Source organism: Miscanthus floridulus, chromosome 8 (genome assembly GCF_019320115.1).
Source record: "Miscanthus floridulus cultivar M001 chromosome 8, ASM1932011v1, whole genome shotgun sequence".
Classification (NCBI taxonomy): domain Eukaryota; kingdom Viridiplantae; phylum Streptophyta; class Magnoliopsida; order Poales; family Poaceae; genus Miscanthus; species Miscanthus floridulus.
In genome coordinates, this window is record NC_089587.1 from 219,615,747 (window position 1) to 219,637,388 (window position 21,642).

Consider the following 21,642-nt stretch of genomic DNA (forward strand, 5'->3'; position numbering starts at 1 on the left):
TGCGTTCAACATGACTCGAGGCCCAACAACGGTCGGTCCTTAATCGACACAGACGGAAACTAACAGCACCCCAGAACCCTGTCTGGTTGCCTCCAACTTTTTCCGTCCGGTCTCCAATTATCCATCACACATGGTTAATTCTAGGATATCATTCTTTCCATAGCTAAATTCTTCCAGTAACCACCTATCAATGTAGGTGACCGGATATCACCGATCGCTACCGGTCTAAGCAAGGCTAAGCAGTTATTCGATCCTAACCTAACAGGGTAAAAAGGTAATAAGGTAGGCAAGGATAGTAATAAATGCATCAACGGTTTCAATCAACTCCTACAACTTAATGCAACAATATATAACTCATATATAGAAAGAATTGCTTTTATAAATTAGGAGACTTATAATGCTCCGGGGCTTGCCTGGGATCCGACACAAGTCAGTTCAGTTAGCTTGCACCATCCTGGTGACATCTCAGATCCTAGCACTCGCTTAGTCCTTCCATCTTCGGGACAGATCCATCAAACACTGTCTTCGGGTTTGGCTCCAACATCACATCCTTCACGTGGTTTATCTAGCATACCTAAATGAGATGCAAGATGCATGTGTATGAATGTGATGAATGGTAACACAAGATGCATCACATAAGCATTCAAGACAACACAAGATTATGTAAGACATAGACACCAATAGCTATTTAACTATCATCACACAACTAACTATAGAGAGCAAGCACATCAAGCATGACACAAGTTTAATAAGGTCACAAGTATCATAACTTGATCATCAACAAAGCCACACTTAGCAATATACAAGCAAACAACTATAATTGGAATCTGTTAATTTCTGGACATGCAAACAGCAGCTATAAGATTTAGCTATAACTAGAGTTACACAAATCCAAATGACTTGCAAGAAGACATTCTGGAAAGCTTATGAAATTTTCTACAATTAATCTTTAATAATCTTAGCATGATTCTCAAGTTAACTAAGTCAAATATATCTATTTACAGAAACTGGTCCACAATTGACAGGAAACAGCCATTTCTGAAACCCAACTTTAAACAGTTGTAACTCTTAAACTACTTGGCCAAATGACACCAAATTTTAATAGAAGCTAGATACTTGAATTATCTATAACTTTTGTATAAACAAGTTTCACAACAAAGCACATTATCATGAAGAACTTTGCTAAGTTCCCAGATCTGTCCATAAACCACACCGGCAAGAAAATAATTATTAACTTATGTTGCAAATTCATAATTGGGCTAAACCAACTTTACCAACATTTCACACATGACTAAAGAACACCAGAAAACCTAGTGTCCATGACCAAATAAATTCTTTTAATGCATTTCTTAATTTATTTTAGATAACAAGGTGACTTAATGAACATATACCAAAAGCATATAATAAATTCTACAAAAATTACAGTGGCTCACATATCCTCTCAATAGTCTACTATACAAATTTCACTCCATTTGGATATGTATAGCAACCTCTATGAAAAAGACAAGTTGCTAAAGCAAGAATTCATGTGAGAGCAAGATAAACCGATAACTCACTCATACTTCATCCAATACTCATGAAATTTTTACCACACATCAACTATCACATGAGTAGCATGCCACAAAAATTTCACTTCATTTGGAGCTGTAGATCTACAGTTATGAAAAATAACAAATTCAACTAGCATTATAACCTTACTGCACAAATCTATTTTTACCACCAAATATTTAAACTAAAACATGCCATATTATAGATCCACTGCATAGACAATTTCACAAGGATTCCAAAAAGTCCTCATTTGCTATTTTATGAATTTCCTATGAATTACTATGAATTTCCAAAGATTCAGCAAATTACTACAAATAGGTCCTTATCGGCACTATTCATCTGAGTCACTGACTTCGCAGTTAGAACCCTGACTTTCGTCGAATTTTTGTAGGAGGTCCCTGATGGGATTTTGAACAGGGAGGTCATCGGAGGCTCGTGGTGCCGACCATAGGAGGATGTTCGGCGGTGATGGAGTGGCGGAGGAGCATCAGTGGGTTGTCTCGCACTCGTAGGTGCGCGACATGGACGGAGACGGCCTGTGGCCTGCTAGCCGCGTGAGCAGGCGGAACGCCGACGACTGCTCGGCGGCGACGGCGCCACGGCGGTCGAGGTGACTAGAAAAGGGGCGCAGGAGGGGCGGCGCACGACGGAGAAGGTGATGCCGCGCTTGGTTCGGACGGAGGAGGGATGGAGTGGAGGCAGTAGCAGCGGCAGCGAGCTCGGCGGCGGCATTCATGGTGGGCGCGCTCTGGCGCGCGTGCAGCGCAGAGGGCGAGGGAGGAGGAGAGCAGGGCGAGCAGAGAGGTGAGTGAGGGCGCTCTGGTGCTCCCCATTTACGCAGGCAGGGGCAGGCGGCTTCGGCGGGGCGCCCACGACGCGTGGAGCAGCGGCGGCGAGCATGACATCCGCGTGTCCCCTATGGGGCCCGCCATCGAACACCTGGCGCGCGCGATGGAGCCCGAGTTTAGACGCGTTTTTCAGCATATTCGGCTTGGATTCGGACCTGGGCGTCTGTAGCAAAGTTGTTGCCCACAAGCTGCTCTCCAACTTTTATTAAGGGTGCATAGACATTAAACTCTCGGATTAGTAGCTAATCAAGCCTCAAGTTGACATTGTCAGTGACTTAACAAGGGTTAAGTGTCGCTCTGCTTGAAGTCAAACTACTTGGTCCAAACATGGTCAAACTGATCCCAACCTTTTGCATGATCTTCTCCAATGAATTAGCTCCAACTTCTATTTTGGGGTCAAGTCAAGTTGCTTAACGAAAACATGAGAACGCGACATGCCAACGTCGACGACGATGAATTCCAGACTTAGAAAAATTCTAAGTCTGAAAACAGCCGCTGATTCAATCTTCGAGCCTCTGTTTGACTTATTTACAAGTTGATCTAGCTCTTGGTCCAAAAACAAAGTTTGTTCTACATGATATGGACTACAACTTTCATTTAAGGTCCAACCTCAAAACGGTATAGAACCTACTGTTTTACTTTGACCAAAGTAGGATCACGATGAAGCTTAAATTATCCTTTTTGATCCATTGGAGCATTTTCTTGGCATTTGCCCAACATGAACCTTTCATGACTTTTATTGTAGAGTTCATCTAGAGTCATTTTGGCAAGGTTGCAAGGTTTGGTTGACATCTCATGTTCTCATTCACTTAATAGTGCAATTCAAGCACTTCGCAAAGTCATTCCAATAAGGATATAACTTATCATTTCATGTGACTTTTTGATTCCAAACTTCATGAAACTTTTTGAGTGTCCAATATAGATGGGTATTGATGTGAGACACATGAAGATATCCCAATCACACCACCCCAAGCATATATCTTGAAAAGGGGTCTATAGGCGAGCAAAAGGTGCAATATCCAAGTTTAGGTTAGGGCTCGTTTCTATAGGTTTGACCTTGACATCTTCATCATCACTTAATATACCATGTTTTAGCTCAAACCCATTGCTTAACTGGTGGCAAACACCTAGGGTGTTACACCAGATGCTCCGATCATGTTGACCAAACGCTCTGGTCAGTTCAACCCCAAACTAGTAGTAATGAGTTGACCGGACGCTGGCAGGGTCCAGTCAGCACTGACCGAACACGTTTGGTCGTATAAAATCCTTACTAGAACCTTACTGGACTCAACCGGACGCTGGATACTCAGGGTCTGGTCAGTATTGACCGGATGCGTCCGGTCACACTTTCTCAAGTCTGGACCCTTACTGGAGTCGACCAGACGCTGGCCCTCAGCGTCCGGTCACATTGACCTTCTAGCGTCCGGTCACACCAGACTTGATCTCCTCAGTCAAATGAACTGACCGGACCCTGCGGCTAGCGTCCGGTCGCATCGGAGCCAGTGTCCGGTCAGTATTTGACCCTTCATTCACTTCCAACTCTCGATCATTTGTGAATGAAGTTTGCTCCATAGGATCAAAGGGCTTTGTAGGAGCTACATAGAGCTAGTTTTAACAAGTGTGCACCACACCTAACTCACTAGACTCAACTAGGTCAAGCTACCCGTCCATACCCCCCTTAATAGTACGGCCAAAGGAAAAACAAAGTCCTAAACTACTCTAAGTGTCTCTCCAACTCCAATTGACACTTAGAACTAGTCATCCTTAACCTTGTCGTCCATCCTTTGAAAACCAAAACGATTTCCATCGTAGGGGCATGACAACTTTGATTGCCCGATTGATCTCTATTACCATGACCTAACTCAATTGCATCTGCAAAACACACGTTAGTCATAGTAATCTTGTATTGTCATTAATCACCGAAACCCAACTAGAGGCCTAGATGCTTTTAGCATCATGCCTGAAAAGCAGGCCGTGCCACTCGAGCAGATTGATCTGCCCATCACCTTTGGGGATCCATCCAATTATAGGACAGAGACCCTTACCTTCGAGGTGGTCGGGTTCTATGGAACCTACCACACTGTCCTGAGATGTCCAAGCTACGCGAAGTTCATGGCCATCCCCAACTACACCTATCTAAAGCTGAAGATACTGGGTCCATGTAGGGTCATCATCATCGGCACCTACTTCCAGTGCGCCTACTAGTGCGAGGTCGAGTGCTGTGAGCACGCCGTGGCAATTGTCGCCTCCAAAGAGCTCGCGTCAATCAGTAAGGAAGTCACTGAAGAAGCACCCGACCCCAAGCGGTCGGCTGGGTCTTTTGAACCTATAGAGGGCACCAAGGAGGTCCTCATAGATCCCAGTGGCTCCAAGGGCAAAGTGGTGTGCATTGGCACCACACTTTCCTTTGAATAGGAAAGCGCGCTCGTCAACTTCCTCCATGCTAATAGAGACATCTTTACGTGGAAACCCTCGGACATGCCAAGCATTCCAAGAGAAGTCGCCGAGCATGCCTTGAAGATCAGGCCAGGCTCCAAGCTAGTGAAGCAACGCCTATGTCGCTTCGATGAGGAGAAATGCAGGGCAATCGACAAGAAGATTGCGAAGCTTTTAGTGGCCAGGTTCATCAAGGAAGTATACCACCCCAAGTGGTTAGCCAATCCTGTTCTTATATGAAAAAAGAGTGGGAAATGGAGAATGTGCGTTGACTACATGGGTCTCAACAAAGCATGTCCAAAGGATCCGTTTCCTTTGCCACACATAGACCAAGTAGTCGACTCAACCTCAGGGTACGAAACCCTTTGCTTCCTTGATGTGTACTCTGGGTACCATCAATTCACGATAAAAGAGTCCGACCAGCTCACAACATCTTTCATCACCCCATTTAGATCGTTCTGCTACATCACAATGCCGTTCGGTCCAAAAATGTGGGGGCTACGTACCAACGTTACATGCTCAAGTGTTTTAGGGACCTCATCAGGCGAACCATTGAGGCCTACATGGATGACATCATGGTCAAATAAAAATGGGCTGACCAGATCGTATCCGACCTAGAACAGACCTTCATGAAACTCTGAGCAAATGGCATCAAGCTCAACCTCAAGAAGTGTGTTTTTGGGGTCCCAAGGGGTATGATGCTAGGTTTTATCGTTTCCAAGCATGGCATCGAAGCCAACCCAGAGAAGATCTCGGCCATCATGAGGATGGGTCCGATTCAGAACATAAAGGGGTACAACGAGTTATAGGGTGCCTCGCCGCACTCAGCCGCTTTATCTTGCACCTTGGTGAATGAGGTCTCCCCCTCTATCAGCTCCTGAAGAAGGCCGACCATTTTGAATGGACATCCGAGGCCTAGGAGGCACTTGACATGGTCAAGCAGCTTCTAATGAAGGCCCCAATCCTAGTCCCCCCGATCGATGGGGAACCGCTTCTGCTCTACATTGTGGCCACCACGCAAGTGGTCAGCGCCGCCCTAGTGGTAGAGCAAGAAGCAGAGGGACACACCCTCAAAGTGCAGCACCCTGTATACTACATTAGTGAGGTCTTGTATGATTCCAAGACCCGCTACCCCAAATCCAGAAGCTCCTATACCCCATCCTCATCGCTAAAAGGAAGTTGCATCACTACTTCGAGTCGCATCTAGTGATGGTCGTGATGACCTTCCCTCTCAGTGAGGTCATCTAAAACCGGGATGCCACAGGAAAAATCATGAAGTGGGCACTTGAGCTGAAGGGTCAAGGCATTTTGTATGCCCCTAGACAACCATCAAGTCTCAAGTGCTAGCTGATTTCATTGCAGAGTGGACCGAGGTCCAAATGCCGCCAGCAGTCGTTGACCAGGAGTATTGGATGATGTACTTCAATGGATCGCTGATGAAGAAAGGCGTCAACACGGGGCTGGTCTTCGTTTCACCCCTCGGGGTATGCATGAGGTACATGGTTCGTGTCCATTTCCCCTCCTCCAAAAATGTGGCCGAATATGAGACACTCATCAATGGCCTATGCATCACCATCAAGGTGGGTATCTGATGGCTTGATGTCTGAGGCAACTCCCAGCTAGTCATCGACCAAGTCATGAAGGAATTAAGCTGCCACAACGCCAAGATGGCTACATACGATCGAGAAGTTCGCCAGCTGGAGGACAAGTTCGATGGTCTCGAGCTCAATCACATCCCGAGGCATCTCAACGAGGCGGTTGATGCGCTGGTGAAAGCGACGGCCGACCAAGAGCCGGTGCTAATAGGCATCTTCGCCAACAATTAGTACAAACCCTCGATCCGCTATGAGGAGCCAAAACAAGCTGGTGATGGGCCGCCTGCCCTAGGCTCAGGGGCTAACCATCCGTTGGCTCCATCCGACCCTGAAGTCATGGAGCTTGACGATGATCCATCTATAGAACCTGACCTGGCCGACTAGAGGGTGCCTTACCTTGGCTACCTCCTCCATGAGGCGCTGCTGACAGACAAAATGGAGGCTCGACGGCTCGCACATCATGCCAAGTCCTTTGTCGTTATTGATGGCAAGCTCTATAGGCGAAGCCACACCAGGGTCCTATAGCGCTGCATCCCCATCGAACATAGGAAGCGGTTGCTAAGTAATATCCACGGTGGGGTCTATGGTCACCATGCCTCGCCTAGAACCCTGGTCAGAAATGCGTTCCGACAAGGCTTCTATTGGCCGACTATAGTAGCTGACGCTAAACATATTGTGTGCACCTACTAGGGGTGTCAATACTATGCTCGGTAGACCCACCTGCTGGCCTAAGCACTCCAGACAATCTCCATCATGTGGGCATTCACGGTCTAGGGGCTCGATCTGGTTGGACCTCTCAAGAGGGCGCCCGGGGGCTATACGCACCTACTTGTCACCATAGACAAGTTTACAAAGTGGGTAGAGGCAAGTCGTGCTGTTCTTCCTTGACATCGTCCATCACTTTAGAGTCCTGAACTCCCTTATCATGGACAACGGCACATAGTTTACCGAAAAGAAGTTCCTCTGATTCTACGATGAATACCACATCTGCGTTGATTGGGCCACCGTGGCGCATCCCTACATGAACGAGCAGGTCGAGCACACGAATAGCATGATCCTATAAGGCCTTAAGCCTAGCTAGGATCTTCAACCAGTTGAACAAGTTTAGTAGACGATGGGTCATAGAACTTCCTGTGATGCTCTAGAGCCTGAGGATGACCCCCAACTAGGCCACCGACTACACGCCATTCTTCATGGTCTATGGTTCCGAGGCTGTCCTCTCGACTGACCTCGACTATGGAGCACCAAGGGTCAGGCCATATGACAAATAGGGAGCTAAGGCATCCCTCAAGGATGCCATGGACCAGCTAGATGAAGCACGCGATGTTGCCCTCCTTGGCTTGGCTAGGTACCAGAAAGCGTTATGCCGGTACCACAGCCATCGAGTGCGAGATCAGGCCTTCAATGTCGGGAACCTAGTGCTCTGCCTCGTCTAGTGCAACAAGAACTGCCATAAGCTCTCTCTACCATGGGAGAGACCATATGTCATCATGGAGGTGCTCCGACTAGGCACCTATAAACTCAAGACCATCGACGATGAAGTCTTCGTTAATGTCTAGAACATCGAGCAGCTATGTTGCTTTTACCCTTAATATACGCACACTTCCTCTTATCAGTTTCGCTATTGACTCCTTGATCTCTAGTGACACCCCACCTAGCAATAGCAAGGGGTCAGGCCTCACTTGGGGGGCTAATAAGAGCATATCAATCCAGTAGACAATCTTTACTTCCGACCCTTCCACGTTGAGACCTAGAAACAAGTGTTGCGGAAACGAACACTGAGTAAAACTGGTCGGACTGTAAGAAACCTATGCCCCAGCGGCTATGGCATTTTTGCTCACCAGCGTGATCAGAGTTTTTTTTGCACCCCCGAGCTTTTTAGCCTTAACTACGAAAAGAGCCGGTGCACGTATAAGAGTATATCCACCTAGCAAACATTCTCTATGCTCGACCCTCTCTCACGTTGAGACCTAGTAGCTAGGGTTGTGGAAACGAACGCTGAGTAAAACTAGTCGGACTACGAGAAACCTATGCCCCAGTGGCTACGGTGCCTTTGCTCACCAGCATGATCAAAGTTTGTTCACCCACACCCCGAGCTTTATGTCCATAACAATGGAAAGGGTCAAAACGCACTAACCTTTTTATACGAAAAGGGGAGAAGGACTAAAAACATGTTAGGCCATAACGAAATTTAAGAGCTTATCCACTTAATACAAGTTCGCCGCCAGGCGTATCTACCTAACTAATTTCTTAGGGGGATGATCTCATCCTCTATCTCATAGGTAAGTCCTATGTTAGTGGGTCACACAAGTCGATCGGATGGCTTGACCGTTGCCGAGAGATGGGTAAGGAGCAGTAGGATGCCCCACGCGGATTATACCGACTCTGTCATGAACGACGGACCCAGATTTTACTCGAACATATCCAGTAAGAGCTCCTTGAACCCGTCACTCGTGATGTTGAGGTAAGTCCTATGCCAGCGGGTCACCCAAGTCGATCGGACGGTTCAAGCCGCTGCCGAGAGATGAGTCACCCTTAATTTACACATGTTTTCTCTCATTAATTTCGCTATCGAGCCTATTCGGTAGACATTCTCTATGCCCAACCCTTCCTCATACTAAAACCTAGAGGTAAGGTGTGCAGAAACAAACTTTGAGTAAAGCTGGTCAGACTACAAGAAACCTATGCCTCATCGGCTATGGCATTTTTACTCACCAGCGTGATTAGAGTTTTTGTCTTCGCACCCCAAGCTTTAGCCTCTGCCTTCCCAAGAAGGGTTTGGAGGGGCCCACCTATGGAATCTCCATCGAGGAGAGGCCAGCAGGTTGCCCAAATTTGATTGGATGGCTTAGGCCACTGCCAAGAGACGGGTAGGGAGCAGCAGGATACCCCACACGAGTTAGGCCGACTCCATCACGAACGATGGACCCGAATTTCACTCGAACATATCCAGTAAGAGCTCCCTGAATCTGTCACTCAAGCTGGCGAGGTAACTTTACCAACTCCCACTTTACTTTTCCAGTGCATGAGCATTCATTCATCCATTCTCATGCATGCATTTATACATTCATCCCATACATCCAAGCATCGCATATGCAATTATTATATCACAACGCTTCACGTTGCGTCACGAAGCGATAGTCGTCTCATTCCATATGAGCGGTGACCCGCTGAGGTTCGAAGGCCGGCCCATAAAGGGCTCGAGGCCGCCTCGCGTCAAACAGAGCCAAGGGAGAAAATGCAGATGAGCCCCAATGACCCTTGCCCAACTCGCTTAGAAGTGGACAGGGTCATCTCAACCTTCTTGTTCGATCCTAACCTTGAGCTAAACCCATAGAATCTCCATTGAGGAGAGGCCAGCGGGCCACCTGAGTCAGTCTCCAGAGTGACTCGGGGCATCTGCCGGGAGACGAGTTAAGGAACAGTGGAATGCCACACGAGGGCTATGCCGACCCTGTCACGAACGACAGATCTGGATTCCACTCGGACATGCCTATTAGCGAGCTCGTCGAGAGCGACACTCGAGCCATTGAGGCAAGTGTCGTTAGCTCAACCCCTTTGGTTGCAGAAACCATGGACGGGGTGACGCATAAAACTCGGCCGACCTCTACCGAGCCCAATGAGGCTCGAGGGCTCAAGCCACCTGACCCTAACTTAGGAATCCAACTGATCGGGGTTCGAAGGCCAGCTCGCGAAGGGCTTGAGGCCGCCTCGCGTCGAACAGAGCTAGGTGAGAAAACACAGATGAGCCCCAATGGCCTTTGTCCGACCTTTTTAGAAGCAAATAGGGTCATCTCAACCTTCTCGTCCAATCCTAACCTTGAGCTGAGCCCACAGAATCTCCATCGAGGGAAGGCCAACGGGCCACCTGAGTCGGTCACCGGAACGACTTGGGCATCTACCGGGAGGTGGGTTAAGGAGTAGTGGAATGCCACATGAGGGCTATGCCGACCCCATCATGAACGATGGACATAGATTCCACTCGGACATACCCGTTAGCGAGCTCACCGAGCATGTCACTCAAGCCATCGAGGCAAGTGACGTTAGCTCAACCCCTCCGGTTGCAGAAACTGCGGACAGCGTGACGATCACAAAGACGAGCCGACCCTCGATCAGACCCCTGCTACGCGCGGGAGCTCAAGGAAAGTTGGACTCGCAAGGAAACTGAATGTGCGGTCATAGAACGATGGCTCAGATCCTAGGGAGGGGGTACATACGAAAACTAAGAATGACGTTTCTAAAACAAGAGACGTTTTCTCCTACTAGTTTCGCTATCCTCTCCTCGATCTTTAGTGACACCCAACCCCAGCAACGGTAAGGGGGCGGGTCTCACTCGAGGGCTGATAAGGGTATATATATACCCTTTCTGAAACAATCGTCGTGCCCGACCCCTTCCTCATGTTAAAAACCCTAGTGGCAAGGTTTACGGAAACGAACGACTAAGTAAGGCTAGTTGGACTGCAAGTAACCTATGCCCTAGCGGCTATGACACATTTGCTCACCAGCACGATCAGAGTTTGTTCACCCATACCCCGAGCTCTATGGTCTTAACAAATGGAAGGGTCGGAACGCATTAACCCCTTTTCACACATGAAAAGAGAGAAAAAATAAATTTATTCACAACGAAATAAAAAGAACAGACTTGTTCGAACAAAACACAGGGGTTAGAACTTGTCCGATTATTACAAAAATAATCATCCAACCTATCTAACTAACTAACCTCTCCGAGGGAGAACTACGTCTTCTATCCTGTCTGCCAGGTCCTGCAAAAGAGGAGCCACCATGCTTCCATCTCCTCAAGCTCATGGACTTCATAGCCAGGCATGAAGCCGTGGCTCATCGTCTCTAGGTCGATGCTGTCTCCATAATGAGAATGAGCAATCACGAAGGACTGTTTGACCTCAGTGCGAAGAGCATTCCTCTCGAGCTGGCGCACCCAAGCCATGATCTCGACGGCATGAGCCGCGAGCGACCAGATCCCCTCCGACCGCACCACCTAAAGGTCATCGTAGACTACTCCAAGGGCAACACTCAGGATACCGAGCTTGTCACTCTTTGCCTGAAGATTTCTTCTCACCTCGGTGAGGTCCACAGCCAGCCCGACAGAAATGCTCTCGGCCTCCAGTTTCTGGGTCATCATGCTTTCGAGCTTGACCTAGAGGGAGCTGACCATCTATTGCACATCATCACGCTCTTGGTAGGCCTAGTCACGCTCCTCATAAGCCACACCACGTTCCAAGTAGAGCCTCTTCATAGTTTGGAGCAGCTCATCCTGCTCCTTGCGCAGCTGAGCGACCGCCATGGCATCCAAGCTCGCCATCTTCTCTAGAGCCACGAGCTTCACCTTAGCCCCTAGCTTTAGATCTCTTTCCTTCTCAACCTCACCCAGAAGGTCAAAGATCCGTTGGCGGGTCTGGGCATCCCTCTGGAGCAGCTCATCATGCTCCTTCCTTACCCTGGCGGCTTCTTCATCATCATCCCATGACCTCGCACGATAGGGCCTTGAATGCCTTCTCGGCCTCATCAGCATCCCGATGGGCCTCGGCCACCCATGACTGAAGATTGGCCACCTCCTCGGCAAGGAGAGTTAGCTTGGCCACCCTCTGTTGGGTAGCAACAAGCTAAGCGGTCACCTCCCCGCATAGCCATGCCTCCTTGACGAGGTGGTCCCAGGTCTCCTTCTGTTGACGAAGGAACTGAGACTTCCCCCGGCTATGAGCTATGAGGGACTACAGAAAGACGATGATTAGGATATAAAAAATAAAAAAGGAGGATAAAGGCAAGAAGCAGGATGAAACAATACCCAGCCGGAGGGAACAACAATGTCGTGCAATGAGCCCATGGCATGGTTTAGGGCCTCGAGCATGGACGAGATCCCCACTTCTAGGCTCTCCCACTCTATGCTCTCGGCGGTGGCGTCAAGCGTGAAAAGCGTTGACGCCGGATCCTACAGATTCATCCACTGGAGTAGGGGCTCACCCCACATAGGTGAGCCACTGCCCACCGATGTCAGGGCTAGGGATGACTCCCCGCCAGCTCCAAGTGCTGCCGACCCCTCTTGACATGATGTCCCCGCCGAGATGCCCCTTCCGACAATGGAAGGGGTCAGCGGTGTGGACGCTGACCCCTCCCCTACCACCATGACTCCTGGGGACCGCTCGACCATGTCCCCCTCCATTTGGCCCATGCTAGGTGCTATCGCTTGGGCCGCCGATGGCACAAGGCGCGTTAGTGCCTCAGGCGCCGCTGTGGTTGCGCCAGTCTATGACCCATCTATCACAACCACCGCCACCTCGACCTACATCGATGGGGTCATGACCAGCTGCACCACGCCTAGCGTAGTTGGCACCATGAGCGTGGTTGGCAGCCCCATCCGTCCCGCCATTGGCAGCGGTATCGCGGCCATCACCGGCTGCTCTGCGACCTCCGAAGGCACCCCTTGAGCCCCCACGTCCACCCGTCCCATCGAGGGCACGAGCGTCACCATGGACAACGCATGATAGGATGGCGACAAGGTCACACTAGCACCGCTCCTGCCTGAAATGGGCACGGCACCAGCCGATGACTGCCGCCTCAATTGGAAGGCGATGCTCTTCTTCGGCGATAGCACCAAAGGATTACGCTACCTACCAACACTGCAAGGGATGACAAGCATAAGCCATGATGAAATCCAACTAAAATAGGAAAAAAATAGAGGAACTGACAACTCACCTCAGCATCATTGGGCAGTAGATGCGTTTGGGGGGCGAACCCCCCAACCTTTGCTCCGCCTCATCAAAACAAGGCCGTTTCACGCCCGCCCCCTGCTCCTGGGCAAAGGGGCTCACTCCCCTTGGTTCTTGGGGCACGATAGTGGAGCCACCCGCCTTTGCTGTCACCTTAGGAGTGACGGTAGAACCGCCCACCGCTATTGGCTCCTGGGGCAGGCTAATGGTATGGCTCGCCTCTGTCGGCTCCCTGAACATACCCTCCCCTCCATGGAACTAGAAGGGCCCCAATGCCTACAAGGACAAACCGATACCTGTTAGTGCATCCTTGCTCTCTAGGTTATCCCACTCGATATCGTTGGCTACCTCGTCATTGTCTAGATCATCATCATCATCGCTATCAGTGTCCTCCTCTCGTTCCTACACCTATAGCTTCTGCTACTTCTTCCTCTTCTTGTCCTCCTTTGCCTTCCTCAGCCGCTCGCCCTTGGTGTGATTCACCATCCTCATGGCTGAATCCCTCGACAATGGTGCTAGGTGATCCATGAGGATGAGATCCCTTGGCTGGTCCTACCCCTCTCAAGGTTAGTATCAAGGGTCAGGAAATCAATTCAAGGAAAGGCAAGGGAAAGGGTAACTTACAAAGACGATGTAGCCTGACTCTGGCCGCATTAGAGGATGCCCTAGCACCAGGTAGACGAAGTCGAGGGTGGCACCCTCGTCGTCCCACAAAGGCTCCATCCCCTCCTTGATGCATTACGCGATCTTAGAGTTGGGGAGCATCCCCTCGGCGAGCGTCGTTCTGTCGAACGATGCCTCAGGCACATCGCATATAGCGGGAGTGCATGCATCATCAACGGCGCCACACTCCTTGTGTGGTAAGCCCCGATGACGCCTGACCCCTTCAAGCCATTCTCCTTCAAGATTTGGATGACGGTGATGTGGTCTTGGATCTTCTTCTTGTCCTTCTCCGGGATGCCTCACTTCCTCCATGACTCTGAAGCCTCTTCGATCAAGCACCCGGTGAACTTCGGTAGAGGGGCAGCGGCGTCATTCTTAAGGTAGAACCACTACGAATGCCACCCCTTGTTGGACATCAAAAGCCGTATGGATGGGTACTCGCCGACCCGATTGTTCCAAAGTTGGATGCCGACGCACCCTATTGGCATGTGTAGCTCCTACCTGCCGCTTTTCTCCCTCTTCTTGTAGAGGTTGACGGCGAAGAAGTGCCTCCACAAGTCAAAGTGGGGGTTGATCCCTAGGAATCCCTTGCACAGCACAACGAATGACACCATGTGCTGGATCCCGTTGGGATTGAGATGTTGCAACTCAATCTTGTAGTAGTGCAATAGCCCCCGAAGAAATTTGTGGGCGGGGGTCATGAGCCCACGCTCATGGAAGTGGATGAATGACACCACATAGCCATCAGGTGGCGACGGCAAATCCTCATCGTCGGGCAGCAGCCACTCCTCGTCCAAGGTCCGCACATGGAGAAGACCATGATGGACGTGGCCCTCCATGCACTGGAAGGTGATGTCAGAATGACACCATGGATCCATTAGAGATGGGAGTGGATGGACGTGAGCTCAATGGTGGTGAAGATGTAGAGGCAGGAAACCTAAGCACTGGCAGTGCCGGTGTGGCTACGGAGGCAAGGATGCAAGCGTGCATATGAAACTCAGAGGGCTAGCCCTATGGTTTTATAGGGGCGACGAGTGCGAGAAAACCAACCATTCGCCTGGATTTCTGTGCCTGCCACGACCTGCTACCATGTCTCATCATGGGACATGCGCACGCAACCTATGTCTGTTCCCTCAAAAAACTCATTGGACATTTTGTCTTCCCAAACGGGCCATGACCCGTCACAGGTAAAAGGGATATAGAGCTAAAAATGCTCCTACGGCCCATCTAGGCCCAAGAGTTCGAAGGTTGGCCCACCGATGGGTTTAACAACCGCTCTGGGCACCTTTAGAGTGAGGGGTGGAAAGGGATGGGCCTGCTAGCGGCTAGTATTCGGGCGCACGAGCGCCGCGGACATCCCGGCCCATGTTTGAGTCTCGGTCAGATACGATCCATGGTTGTTCCTCGAAGAAAGGCACATAGCCCTCGGGACCGGTCGAACGGACCCGAGAACTATATGGATTGACCGCTAAGAATTTGGTGAGCTGACCTAAGCCGAATCCCCACGAATGGGATGCTAGGGCCCCACAAGGACTAGCCTATTAACAGCTCACTGAGCACCATGATTCTTCCATAGAGGAAAATCATGGCACGGCTCGGCTCCTCCATTTTTATCGAAAAATGCTCGAGGGAAGATAACCGCAAAGACGAGCCGATCCTCAACCAGACCCCTGCTACGGGCAAGGGCTCGAGGAAAGTTGGACTTGCACGAAGGTTGAACGCATGGCCGTAGAACGATAGACCCCCGTAGTGGTTGAAATCAGGAAAGACCTTTTTCGACCCACCAAATCTCATGACTATACCCCCGAGGAGTCTGATCTCGATGAAAGGGAATCACCGTCCCTAGGTCACTCCGTGGGCGACAAAAGAAGGCTAAAGCCCCTAGAGTCCTCCCGTTCAAAAAAGCGTTTGAAGGAGTATTCTACTCCTCCGTAGGCTCGGGGGCTACTGTCGGAGACCAATACTAGGGTACCCGAAGAGAAGAGGCTAACGGTCATCAACATTAATTCATCCGAGCAGTCAAGAGCGCGACTATAGTTCCAACCGACCATTAGGCGTGCAAGCCCCGCCTCGCACGACCCTGAGGCCGCGGGCTCCACCTCACCGACCATTGGGTTTGTGCTCTGCCTCGCCCGACCTCTGGGGGCGGGCTCCGCCTCGCCTGACCCCGAGGCCACGGGCTCCGCCTTGCCCAACCCCGAGGCCATGGACTCCGCCTTACCCGACCCTTAGGTCCGTGCTTCGCCTCGCTCGACCCCGAGGCCATGGGCTCCACCTCGCCCGACCCTAAGGTCATAGGCTCCACCTCGCCGACCATTGGGTTCGTGCTCTGCCTTGTCCGACCTCTGGGGGCGGGCTTCGCCTCGCCTGACCCCAAGGCCGCGGGCTCCGCCTCTCCCGACCCCGAGGCCACAGACTCCGCCTCGCCTGACCCTGAGGCCATGGGCTCCACCTCGTCCACCATTGGGTTCGTGCTCCGCCTCGCCCGACCTTTGGGGGCGGGCTCCACCTCGCCTGACCCTGAGGTCGCAGGCTCCACCTCGGCCGACCCTTGGGTCCATGCTCCGCCTCGTCTGACCCCGAGGCCACGGGCTCCGCCTCGCCCAAACCCGAGGCCGCGGGCTCCGCCTCGCCCAACCCTGAGGTCGTGGGCTCCGCCTCGCCCGACCCCAAGGTCACGGGCTCTGTCTTGCCCGACGAAGACCCATACGCCGCCAACCACTCCAAGTCCAGGCGTATGGGCCTGGGTCAAAACTCTGACACTAAGGAAGAGATCGGCAAGCCCCGATGTAACCCGTGGCCATGATGGGCCATACCTGAGGGTTCATATCAAGAACAGCGTCGGGCGTGCTGGTGCTCTTCTGCCTAACCATCGTACAAACGCTGACAGATGCGTCAGTTCATCACGACGTCCGCCGGGACATAATGGAACGCCATGACCGGCAGATGACGCCTGCGCGTGGCGCTAGTGACGGACAGGGCCACGACGTGGAGCTGCCCCTGTTGACATCTACAGTGTCGATGGGACCCGCATGAAGGAGAAAAAGGATCTGGTGATCCTGAAGAACTTCTTCTCCCTCTCATTCTTCTCTTTTTCTCCGTTGTAACCCGTGTTTTTCCTTAGCCTATAAAAGGAAAAGCAGAGCGTTCGATGGAGGGGATCTAACCAACGAACCCATCAAACCCCGAACCACGAGATAACAAACACACGAATGCACGCCCGAGCAGCGACCGAGCTCTCAGCACCCGTTCATTCTTTCCACTAGAGACTTGGGACATGTCCCTCTCTCGCCCGTTTGTACCTCCTACTACAAACTTTCGGTGCTAGTAACACGAGCAACATCGATGAACTGGACATAGGGACTTTCTGTCCGAACTAGTATAAACCTCGTATCCTCTAAGCACACCATCCGAGCCAGACGCGTAATAATACAAATTTACTCGTCGGTGGTAACTCGAAACACCGACACGTATCAGGGGGTGAATCCATGTACTAATGTAGTAACAACAATGCAACTCATGCAAATCCCAAGATATGATGACAAAACCTAAATGGTGATGCTCTCCTTTCCATTCTGTGATGAAAAAACAGCTCGAATCATTTGCTTATGCTCACCTGTTTTCTTTCATGATCGTCATGAATCAAAGCGTTTGCTTATCCCATTAATTGTGGCAGAGCTGGCAATGTACTTGTGAAGGAAATTTCTTGCTAGTTGTTTAAGGGTCTGTTTGGAATGTAGGAATTTGACAAGACTAAGAAGTTTAAAGTATCAGCCAGCCTTGTTCGTTTCGCTGAAAAAACAAGCTAAAAAGTATTGTTCGTTTGATTTGTTAAAGAAAAATATTATTCCTTCACTAAAAAAAAATAAGGCTGATAAGAACAGCGAACAGGACAATGTCGTCCTTTTAGTCTGTACGCGATTGTCATGCGGACATGGACTTGTCCGTGGATACACTAGTCCACATGAAGATGCTTTTTTTTACTAATAATAATATAAACTTGTAATTTTGATTGGAGAAATTAGAAAATTTTGGTTGGACTATTTGATAAAAGAAAACATTATCCCCATCAATTCTGGTAGAGCTGACAATGTACTTTGTGAAGGAAAATTCTTGCTGATTGTTTAAGGGCATGTTTGGAGCACAAAAATTTCACAAGACTAGGAAGTTTACCTTGTTCAAGATCAACTTATATATGCCATGTTGCCCTTTTACACCAAGTAAGAGTAAACGGTAATGCTCCAATTAAGACGTCCAGAACGGACGGACGCTTCACTCCGCTCGCTTCCCGCATCCAGTCCCTCGCTTCCTCCTCCCTTCCTGCGATCGTGCCCCGCGCCTACCCCGACATGCGGCCATGGCTTCTTCCCTGATCGGCCAGCGGCGCGCTCCCCCTACCCCGGCGTCCTCCTCTCCCTACCCCGGTGGCCTCCTCCCTCACCCTGGCTACGCTCCTCCCCCCACCCCGGCGTCCTCACCCACCGAGAGCGCCCAACTGCCCGGGGATTCGATGGACCTCTTCCCCCACCCCGACGAGATCCATGAAGCACGAGCGAGATCCATGGAGGTGATGCGGCGATGTTGCAGGGGAGTAGGCTGCTCTGCCCCACCCCGGCGCAGCGCCCTCTCTCACCCTGGCGACCGAGCTCCCCCCTCTACCCCGGCGGTTAGAATCGACCGGCCAACCTTTCTCTCCTCTATGTTGCATATGTATGTTTCAAGTGTTTTAGGCGTTTCAGATGTATGTTGCATTTGTTTCATATGGATGTTGCAAAAGTAGATCGGGAGATATTGCAATTGTTTCAGAGGTATGTTACAAGCGTATGTTTCGAGTGTTTCAGATGTTTTAGAGGAATGTTTTATCTGTGTTTTCCGGACGCATGTTGCAAGTGTGTTTATATGGATGTTGCATATATTTTACACATACGCTGCATGTGTTTTATCTGGATGTTTGCGTATGGTTGCAATGGTTTTCAAGTGTTTCAGAAACATGTTTCATGTGTCAACTGCCTTCAGACATATGTTGCAACTATTGTATTTGAATGTTTTAAAAGTAGATCGGAGGTTTGCATCTCTCTCCCCCACCTTCTGCTGCATCGTCTCTCACGACGCCGGTAGGAAATCCATACGACGCCGCGGCCGGGTCCTTTCGAATCAGAGGCGCCTGCGTAGCCTTCCCCTTTTGTCGCCCGGGCGGCGCGGGGCCCCTGCGTGGAGTGCAAAACGGAGTCTAGGGCATCGTCCGGGCGCTAGCACTTCCGAGGAGTAAAACACTATGACTCTTTAGTTTGTACGTGATTGCCATGCAGACATGGACTTGTCCATGTACACTAGGCCATATGAAGATGTTTTTGACTAATAAACTTGTGACTTTGATTGGAGAAATTAGAAAGTTTTGGTTGGACATGTTTTATTGTTACCATGAAAGGTGTTTGGGTCCTTGATAAAAGAAAACCTTATCCAAAACGAAACGGCTAAGAAATCCCCATCTTCCTCTGCAAACTGACTGGCCAAGCGAGCGAAAGGGGTAGCTAAACAGAGAGCCTACGACCGACGCGGCCAAACCGAGATAAGAGCAAGATAATGTCGTCGACGGCGTTTAGCCACCTGTTCCCCTCCGCCGCCGTCGCCGCTGTATCCCTCCTCCCTGGCCGCGTCTCCCTGCAGCTCTTCTGCACCAGCGGTGAAGTTGCCCCTAGATGGAGGAGAAGCCCCCGCATGGCCGTAGTGCGCGCGGCCACCGCGGACGCGGCGGCGCCCGCCTACACCTCCGACTCCCTCATCCTCTACTTCAAGGCGGAGGGCACCATGGAGGAGAGGGCCATTCCCAAGATCACTGAGTCTCTTGAGGTCCGGCTTCGCTCTTTTTTCGTCCTATTTTACTGCTAATTACCATTTTCTTTTCTTGCAAATTAGTTTGCAGAACTTAAATACTAAATCATAAATGAAGAAATATATCTTCTTTATTGAAGGGTATGGAAGGAGTCAAGGACCTAGAGGTGCTCATTGAAGAAGGCATAGCGAGTGTTGTGGTACGTCAGGTTTTCCTGCTGCCTGCCACTCGTTCGATTAGTGCTCCCACTAGGCACTAGTTAGTGCGCTTCATCTTTGTGCATTGGTTTTCCGTTGCACGTTGCGGCAGTTCAGCTCAAACTGTCCCTGCAACCATGTCGAGATACAGTTTGATCTTTTCTCCTCACTTCGTGAGAAAGAGTTTAATCCGTAGTTAGAGGTGGAGCACAGTTTTCCAGAAACAATCACCTGTAAAGAAGAAGCTTCTATTGAAGCCTCCAAGGTTAAGTGAAAAGAGACAATAAATAGACACTAGAATCTTAGAGTTTTAACATTGCCAGATGTTCAAAGTCCTATTTTTATGTTTAAATATTCTAAGCAAGATCTCTGAACCAGATTTCAAGTCATGTTCTGCATATAGAACCTTGTTCAAGTATAAAAAACTAAATCACTTCAATCTTCTTGCAAATGAAGTAATTGAACAACTTTATATATTCAACATAGTCATTTTGCAAGACGCACACAACTTTATATGTATTCAAATTTCTCTGGCATTCATTTGTTATTTTGCTCGAAAATTGGATTTGTTTGGTTGGATGGCCATATACTTTATTGATTTGATGAGGATGGGAAACAACAAGACAAAGATTTTATCCATGTAAGACATTTGACTATTGTTTGAGCATATCGTCAAGGATACAACAGCCATAGATGCAAAAATCAAATATAATTAAAATGGACCCTACCTTTTGACTGCTTGCTGCCAATACACAAACTGTAGCAGCAAAACCTGTAGACATTGAAGAAATAGTAATCACTGAGTAAAACTTGACTGGAACTTCTTAAGTGACATGATTTCTTTGCTATTTTATTTCATAAGGAGTTCTCAGACTGTTGTGTTTCATTCCTATGTGAAGAATATATATGAGCTCTGAATTAGAAAGGGCATGGAACCCGCAATTTGTAGGCACCACCTAGATCATGGGTAAACTAACAGCAAGTAAGTTGATGTACCGCTAACTGCTTCAGTGTTTCAATGAAATGAATTATGAATATTCTCTAAAAACAGTAGATGGCGTTCTCCCCTGTAATATCTCCAGTCAATTCTATGTCACATTTACAATGATTGTCTGATGTGCTTGACGTACATTCTTGTTATCGGGTCTTTTTCAGTTAACAAAGGAGACAACCGTGCAAGCTACTGGAGTAGCCTCGAACCTAGTGGAAGTTATCCAGGGAGCTGGGTTCAAACTGCAAACACTAAGCTTGAGCTTCGACGATTTCGACGACGTAGCAGCAGCAGGAGGCAATGTCCAACCCAGCGAGTGAGCTAATTTGTGCTGCCGTGCGGAGTGCCAAATGCATATAATTATGTCGGGTACTTTTACATTTTGTTTACCCCGTTGCTCCTTGCCTTTAATTTCCCGAGCACGCCCTTGTAACTTTTTGCAAATGGTGAAGAAATCAATGATTCTTTTCTAAAAACAACTTTTGATTATTTGATTCACCGGTGTTGTGTAAGTTTGGCCCTGTTCGCTGGTCTGAACTGAAACTGACTGAAAAACACAGTTCTGGCTGAATTGTTGTTAGAGAAAAACATTGTTCCGGCTGAAAAAAACAAGCCGAATATGGGATAAGCCGAACAGGGCCTAAGATTACTACCACAAACTCTTTTCACATTCCATAATTATTTAGCTAGCCTAGCCGTTTTGGGTCGAAGTAGTTTAGCTTGTTTTTTTAGGGTTCGAAGAAGTTTAGCTAGCCTAGCCATTTTGGTTGATCCGTGAAGTTAGTCGTGGTGTTCTTTTGCCAGCG

General features: G+C 49.4%; 1 protein-coding gene across 2 annotated transcripts; it reads left to right on the forward strand.

Annotated features, from left to right (window-relative positions):
• The first annotated feature begins 19,299 nt into the window (after positions 1-19,299).
• On the forward strand, positions 19,300-21,334 carry LOC136475020 (uncharacterized). 2 transcript variants are annotated; one of them, XM_066472577.1, is made up of 3 exons: positions 19,306-19,665; positions 19,788-19,847; positions 21,001-21,334. In XM_066472577.1, the coding sequence occupies exons 1-3, from the start codon at positions 19,399-19,401 to the stop codon at positions 21,154-21,156; spliced, it is 483 nt and encodes a 160-aa protein (XP_066328674.1). In that variant the 5' UTR covers positions 19,306-19,398; the 3' UTR covers positions 21,157-21,334. The 2 variants fall into 2 exon arrangements, with proteins under 2 accessions (XP_066328675.1, XP_066328674.1); XM_066472578.1 differs by lacking the exon at positions 19,788-19,847 and having other exon boundaries at positions 19,300-19,665.
• Positions 21,335-21,642: the final 308 nt, after the last annotated feature.

Excerpts from the sequence above, each read along its gene's own strand:
- LOC136475020 (XM_066472577.1), top strand. The coding sequence starts at position 19,399 with ATGTCGTCGACGGCGTTTAGCCACCTGTTCCCCTCCGCCGCCGTCGCC. Across the intron at positions 19,666-19,787 it reads AGATCACTGAGTCTCTTGAG|GGTATGGAAGGAGTCAAGGA; the intron begins GTCCGGCTTCGC and ends TCTTTATTGAAG. Across the intron at positions 19,848-21,000 it reads AAGGCATAGCGAGTGTTGTG|TTAACAAAGGAGACAACCGT; the intron begins GTACGTCAGGTT and ends GGTCTTTTTCAG.